This window comes from Triticum aestivum, chromosome 4A (genome assembly GCF_018294505.1).
Source record: "Triticum aestivum cultivar Chinese Spring chromosome 4A, IWGSC CS RefSeq v2.1, whole genome shotgun sequence".
Taxonomy (NCBI): Eukaryota; Viridiplantae; Streptophyta; class Magnoliopsida; order Poales; family Poaceae; genus Triticum; species Triticum aestivum.
The window spans coordinates 558,097,933-558,105,338 of record NC_057803.1 but is presented as its reverse complement, the minus strand read 5'-3'; the positions used below and the strand labels follow the sequence as shown (position 1 = coordinate 558,105,338).

Below are 7,406 nucleotides of genomic sequence, written 5' to 3'. Positions count from 1 at the left end.
GAGGCGTTCTGCAAATGTTGCTGCGCATAAATTAGCTAAGATAGGTGTAGGTGAAGAACTTTATAAGGTATGGCTTGGATCACCCCCAGATTGCATTCTGGACGCGGTCTTGTTTTAAGTTAAATAAAAGCGGCGACATTTACCTTAAAAAAAGTAAGCGATGAACTTGAAGTCCGTAGCCTGACCGTTGACGTAGACCTGGGAGGAGTAAACTGAACGCCTTGCCATCCCACGTCTGCGCAGTGGTCTGCTGCACACACTGTCCATGGACAGACCATCTTACGCCAAACCAGTTCGCTTCCCGTACGCGTGGAAGCTCCGCCGCGTGGTGCCGATGAGAAAAAAGTTCACATTTACCACTCACCGAAACCGAAGAGCGCAAAAAGTGCCTGCTCCCTCCCATCAATCAACTGTGCATGACTGTTGGGTACACGCGTTTCCCGGTTCCCTTCCGAAGAACAAAGCATTTCTGGTAGTAGCATGACACCGGCGCAAAGAAGAGCAGCGCCGCGTGTGCCAGGCCGTGCCCGAGAGCCGCGCCGCGTGTGCCGAGCCAAGCCAAGCCATGTTCCGTTCTGAAGCGCCGCAGCCTGCAGGAGCCTGACTCCATTTGGTACGCGTCAACGCGACAAGACCATGCACAAGAGGTTACGCTAGCTGCACCGCCACAATCCTGCGCCCACTCCCTAAAAACGGAACAATTATGTGCCCATCAATGCCCGCCTCCCGCGCCCAAGAGGCGCGCCCTTCTCTCCACAATAATACGCCTCGAATATCGACCGAGGCAGGAGTAGGATCGACCAGGAGGCCCAACCTCGCAAGCTTTGCACCAACAACCTGTGGCCCGGGCTCTCAATGGCGCTTTCGTACCGTGTCCTACGATTCCTAAAATAAGCTACCTGTCGCCTTCGTCCGCTCGAGAGAACAAGAGCTCCATCGACTCTCAATCAAAAGAGAACAACGAGGAGAACTCACTACCCCGAATTGTTTTCGCCCGCTTCGCTTTACTGGCGGCACCGCCAAAGCCCCGGGGCCATGTAAAACAAGGCCGCATCGGCGCATCCGAAGAGCCCGGTTCTTGGAGCATTGCCAAGTTTACAACACCTAACGACGACGTACCGAATGTACTTGTGCTCCTCCTCCTTGTAATCTTCTCTCCGCGATTTCTTCTATACGCACGCACGAGTTTTTGGTCTTTTGTGTTCGTGCTCGCCCCGGTTCCGATCCTGTATATAAGCGGCCACGGAAAAGTGCAAAACTCGCGTGCAGAGCTCTACACTTAGAAGAAGACACAGCAAGGCACGGTTCGGTCCGCGCGAGCGTACATTGTAGCTTGTGTTCCGCGAGAGATCGGGTGGAGGCGATGGCGGGCACGACCACGACGACGATGACGGCGTCGCCGTTCCCGACGGTGGACAAGTGCGCGTCGGCGGGCCGGGGCGGGGACACGGTGGTGGCCGACCTGGACGGCACGCTGCTGTGCGGCCGGAGCTCCTTCCCCTACTTCGCGCACATGGCCTTCGAGACCGGGGGCGTGCTCCGCCTCCTGGCGCTGCTCCTGCTGGCGCCGCTCGCGGGCCTGCTCTACTACCTCGTGTCCGAGTCCGCGGGGATCCAGGTGCTCATCTTCGCCTCCATGGCCGGCGCCAGGGTGGACGACGTCGAGGCCGTCGCCCGCGCCGTGCTGCCCAAGTTCTACTGCTCCGACCTCCACCCGGAGTCGTGGCGCGTCTTCTCCGCCTGCGGCCGCCGCTGCGTGCTCACCGCCAACCCCCGGATCATGGTCGAGGCCTTCCTCAAGGACTACGTCGGCGCCCACCTCGTGCTCGGCACCGAGCTCCTCGTCTGCCGCGGCCGGGCCACCGGCCTCGTCCGCTCCCCCGGCGTCCTCGTCGGCCACAACAAGGCCGCCGCGCTCCGCCGGGCCTTCGGCGACGCCGCGCCGGAGCTCGGCCTCGGCGACAGGAAGACCGACTACCCCTTCATGCGCCTCTGCAAGGAGGGGTACGTGGTGCCCCCGACGCCCAGGCTCAAGCCCGTGCCCAGGGAGGACCTGCCCAAGCCCGTCATCTTCCACGACGGCCGCATCGTGCAGAAGCCGTCGCCCGCGCTCGCGCTGCTCACCTTGCTCTGGATCCCCATCGGCTTCCTGCTCTCCTGCCTCCGCATCGCCGCCGGCTCCCTCCTGCCCATGCGCATGGTGTACCACGCCTTCACCGCGCTGGGGGTCCGCGTCACCGTCAAGGGCAGCCCGCCGCCGCCGGCCAGCCTCGAGACCGGCCAGACCGGCGTGCTCTTCATCTGCTCCCACCGCACCCTCCTCGACCCCATCTTCCTCTCCACCGCCCTCGGCCGCCCCATCACCGCCGTCACCTACTCGGTACGTACTGCAAACTCTGCACAGCACAGCAGCTACGACACAGAGCTAGCGTACTCTTCACAGGTCACGCGCTGATAGATAGGCAACGGGATGTTTTATAGGTGTCGCGGCTGTCGGAGATGCTGTCGCCGATCCGCACGGTGCGGCTGACGCGCGACCGGGCGGCGGACGCGGCCATGATCCGGCGCCTGCTCAAGGAGGGGGACCTGGTGATCTGCCCGGAGGGCACCACGTGCCGGGAGCCCTTCCTGCTGCGCTTCTCCGCGCTCTTCGCGGAGCTCACCGACGAGATCGTGCCGGTGGCCATGGAGAACCAGATGAGCATGTTCCACGGCACCACGGCGCGGGGGTGGAAGGGGCTCGACCCCTTCTACTTCTTCATGAACCCGAGCCCGGGCTACGTGGTCACCTTCCTCAACAAGCTGCCGCACGAGCTCACCTGCAAGGGCGGCAAGACCAGCCACGAGGTGGCCAACTACATCCAGAGGCTCATCGCCTCCACGCTCTCCTACGAGTGCACCAGCTTCACCAGGAAGGACAAGTACAAGGCGCTCGCCGGCAACGACGGCTCCGTCGTCTCCAAGCCAAACATCGACAACAAGAAGAAGTTCATGGGCTCCTAATTATTATCAAACTTTTTTCTCAAGCCTAAAAACAAAATTACTATCAATTATTAAAAGGTGCACTGTAACTGTAATAGTAATAGGGGACAAACGCAATGCCTTTGTGCTATTGATCTGATATACATATTCTAATGCGGGCTGCTGGATCAAAACAAGAGCAATTGTTGTACACGCACCCAGCTGGACATCACCAACTATCGCGTCCATCCATTCTGCATCTAATGGTTGATGGAATGGCTTTGCATGTACGGCGTGCAACTGCAATGAATTCGACCTGCAATGGCTGATGAAAGAGCTTTGCATCCATCCATCCATCCATCCGTCCGTCGAAACATGTACGGAGAGGAAACTGAGATGCTCGACAATGTATGCGGTCATTGTCTAGTCTAGTAGTAAAATGCAAAGCAGCAGTGCCAAAAACAAACGTGACGTAATGACATTCCCTGTACGCCCATGTCGCTAATGACGCCACACCCTATTTGAATCACGTTTCGTGCTCCTTCTTGTGCCTGGTATAGTGCTATGGACTATCAGGCTACGCTCTGTTCGTCCTGCTGGAATGTAGCTCTGCCAAGGCGAATCTTACACTTGCATCCCATTTTTAATGCCGAGTCGTCGCAATCAAGTAGAGGCACCTTCATGTGGTCGATGGGTGGATGTTGAGCATTGGATTGTGTTGATGGTACTACACGGTCATGTGGGAGTAATAAGCAGTGATAAGCTATAGATTTGATATATATATATATATATATATATATATATATATATATATATATATATATATATATATATATATATATATATATATATTGAGGGAAGCTATAGATTCGATATTAAAATTAATCAAGGAAAGATTTTCATTTTCACGAAGGAATAGCAATGTTTCGGTAAGAAAACTACAGATATTCTACGGAAATAAGTTGCACAGTTATTGTATTGTTTATCAAGGACCTGGTGCGAAGTGCAATAGTATTATTTTGTGGCAACCCCTTTTTCTTTTGGCTTTTGATTTTCAATCTTTCATACTATATTTTTAAACTAAAAGTCAAAACTAAGTTTTTTTATATTGGTGTTTCTGCTGACAATGGCTATTCTGAAAACGCTTCGATGAGTTTTAAAACTTTTGTTCACTTCCAACTTGTGAAACTTGGTACGAGCGGGCATAAAATAGTATGTTTCATAACCTACGACCAACAAAATCATAAGTTTTAAGTTTCAACTCTGAAACTTTGTACAAGCGATCATAAAAATCATAAGTTTCAGAAGCTGCGACCGACAAAATCGTAAGTTTTAAGTTTCAACCCTGAAACTTGGTACGAGCTACCGATAAAATCATAAGTTTTTAGTTTCGACTCTGAAACTTTGTACAAGCGATCAGAAAAATCGTAAGTTCAAGAAGCTGCAACCGACAAAATCGCAAGTTTTAAGTTTCAATCGTGAAACTTGGTACGAGCGACCGACAAAATCATAAGTTTCAGAAGTTGCGACCGACAAAATCATAAGTTTCATGAACCAAAACTTAAAACTTGTCTAGCCTTCACAAGCTTCTTTCTCGCCGAGCTCGAGCATATCATCGAGCTCGAAGTCTAGCTCGGACTTGCTCAAGCTCGACTCAAGCTTCTACCAAGCCCTAGTCAAATCTGAAAGGATTCACTCAAACTTGGCTCGTTCACAACCCTGGTTCAAACAATTTAGCACGATCTGTCCTTTGTCTCTTCTCCTTGCTCGGACAAAAAATATTAGTCCGTTCAATCCATAGTAATCGGCGCTGGTTTAATACAAACAAACTTAATGCAACTTTATACTAAACCAGCGTCAATTAATATGGATCAAAGGGAGAATTTTATTCACATTGCGTCTCATATAGGAGTGTTTGCTTGGTCTCGGTCCCAACCGTGGCATCGGTGCCATAAGATTTCTAGCTTGGACACCCTCCTACGATGGTTAGACTAAGCTAGCACCTGGACTAGCTTAGGTTGGCACCGCGGCTGAAAAAAAAGAGCTTAGGTTGGCACCGGTTTTTTAGCACATTGCTTCATGATACAACCCTCACATTCGGCTTGTTGCCAGTAACAAGTATATCTATATATAGCTAGCCAGTTAGGATTAGCTCCATGCCTCCATCCTATCAGTGTGGTATGAGAGCTGGAAAGAGAACTGAAAGAAACACGACCAGTAACTACTAGTGTACTGCCCCGGCCTTCCCACTGAAAAAGTCAGACAACTTTTTTTGACCCTTAGACAAAATTCAGACAAAATGTCATGCAAAATTTAGTTAAGTGGCTTAGCGTTTAGCCTTAGGGTGTAGGTTTTGTAGTACCGGCCAGCGGCAAAGAAGCAGCAATGAAAGAGACAGGCTACATTTGGTGGGGGAACTAAATTAGTGCACCGGGTTAGTTGGCACGGCTTGTGCAGGCGATTCTCCGTTGTAGCCAGCAAACACGGCTTTAGTCAATGTTATTATTACTGTTATTGTTACTCTCTGAAGCCAAGTCCTAGCCTCCTAGGCTCGTAGCCAGCGGCAATTACAACACACAGCCTCACTCGCGTAGTACGTCCTCCGTGCAGGTGCATGCCCACGTACCTGCATGTCCTTGTGAATTTCCGTATGTACAAATAGCTAGTCAGTTATCCCCTCCGTTTTTATTTACTTCAAATAGTAGCTTTGGTCAAAGTCAAACTTCATAAACTTTGACTAAGTTTATCGATAAAAATATGAACGTATACAATAACAAATCAATAGCATTAGATTCAATTATTAAATGTACTTCCACATCATATAGATAAGTTATGGGAAAGGGTTTTATTCTTTTCTATAAACTTGATTAGACATAATTTGACTTTAGTCAAATCTAATGCGGAATAAATAAAAATGGAGGGAGCATTACTATTAGGTCCATCCTATTAGTGTGTCCCGAGAGCTGGAAAGAAAACTATGGAACACTACCAGTTACTACTAGTATACTGCCCCGGCCTTCCCAACGAAAAAGCCAGACGAAATTTAGTGAAGGAGCTTAGCATTTATCCTTTTTTTCTAAAGAAAACCACGTGTTTATAATATAATATTGAAATTTACAACACACGTAGTTCACACTAGACAATTCCAGAAAGGACAACCGTCACAGCACATCAGCAAAAAACACCCACATAAAAGAAATTTAACAATTGATCCTTGAGGGGGTTGATTGCAGAACCAAATGTTTGCCTGCCATCGTTCACCAGCAACAACGTCGCCGGAGGAGTAGGAGACAAACACCACAGACTGAACAGTCGTCGGAGCACCATCACATCACTATTTTGTGAGCCGAGAAACCAATGCAGCAGGCGGCAGAGCACATATCGTTGTGGAGCGTTGGCCGGGGTCAACCCCGTGCACCTTGGGCCTCAAATTCGATGTCTTCGGCCGATGAGGATTTACAAATACCAAAAATATAATTGTAAATCCTCGTACTTTCCACCAGAGGCAATTTTATCGTACATGCATCTTGGGCAAGTGTCTGGGCTCGATGCGGCCACACACATGAACTCCGACGAGCTACAAATGCCATCAAAATCGTCAATGTAGTACGGAACGAACACTCATTTTTTAGGGGCTGGAAACACTGGCGCATCCTATTTGGCGCTTCAAGCGCCTGTTACAATCCATTTTGCAAATGGTCGCCTGAAACACTCCAAGCTAGCCCGGCTCGTTCCAGTTTTTTTTTCCTGTTTTACAAGCGCCAGAAAAGGTACGGGCGTTGTCTTTTTCGTAATGCGACACTTAAAAATACCAAAAATGTGATCGTCACATCCTCGTACTTTTCGCGAGAGGCAATTTTATCGTGCATGCACCTTGGGCAAGTGCCCGGGCTCGATGCGGACACACACATGAACTCCGACGAGCTACCAATGCCATCAAAATTGTCGAAGAAGTACGGAACAAACACTCATTTTTTGAGGAGCTGGAAACACTGGCACATCCTATTTGACGCTTCAGACACCGTTACAGTGCATTTTGCATCCTATTTGGCGCTTCAGGCGTCCGTTACAGTTCATTTTGTAAATGGGCGTCTGAAGCACTCAAAGCTGGCCCGGCCCATTCCAGTTTTTTCCTGTTTTACGTCAAAAAAGTGAGGGCGTTCGGTGTCGAACCGGACATTCAAAACACCAAGCCATCGCCACATTAATGTAATTTTCTTTCTTTTATTTGATTTTTCAGTTCGGTTCTTTTCTTTTTTCTCATCATTTTGTTTTCTTTAATGCGCAGTTATTTTAAATTCGTTAACCTTTTCTCAAAATGGATGATTTTTTTTAATTTGATGCAGTTTTTAAAAAAAAATTGAGGAGCCTTTTCAAATTGGATTTTTATTCAAAATCAACGAACATTTTTCGAATTTGATGAACTACTCCCTCCGTCTGAAAAA

At 49.3% G+C, this 7,406-nt stretch overlaps 1 protein-coding gene across 1 annotated transcript; it reads left to right on the top strand.

The window, feature by feature from the left end:
• Positions 1-915: 915 nt before the first annotated feature.
• On the top strand, positions 916-3,174 carry LOC123086951 (glycerol-3-phosphate acyltransferase RAM2). The gene is made up of 2 exons (XM_044508818.1): positions 916-2,380; positions 2,482-3,174. Exons 1-2 carry the CDS (start codon positions 1,364-1,366, stop codon positions 3,001-3,003), a joined length of 1,539 nt encoding a protein of 512 aa, XP_044364753.1. The 5' UTR covers positions 916-1,363; the 3' UTR covers positions 3,004-3,174.
• The last annotated feature ends 4,232 nt before the right edge of the window (positions 3,175-7,406 follow it).

Bases quoted from the DNA above. Each gene is read 5' to 3' on its own strand.
- LOC123086951 (XM_044508818.1), top strand. From the start codon at position 1,364: ATGGCGGGCACGACCACGACGACGATGACGGCGTCGCCGTTCCCGACG. The intron at 2,381-2,481 runs GTACGTACTGCA...GATGTTTTATAG, and splicing joins TCACCGCCGTCACCTACTCG to GTGTCGCGGCTGTCGGAGAT.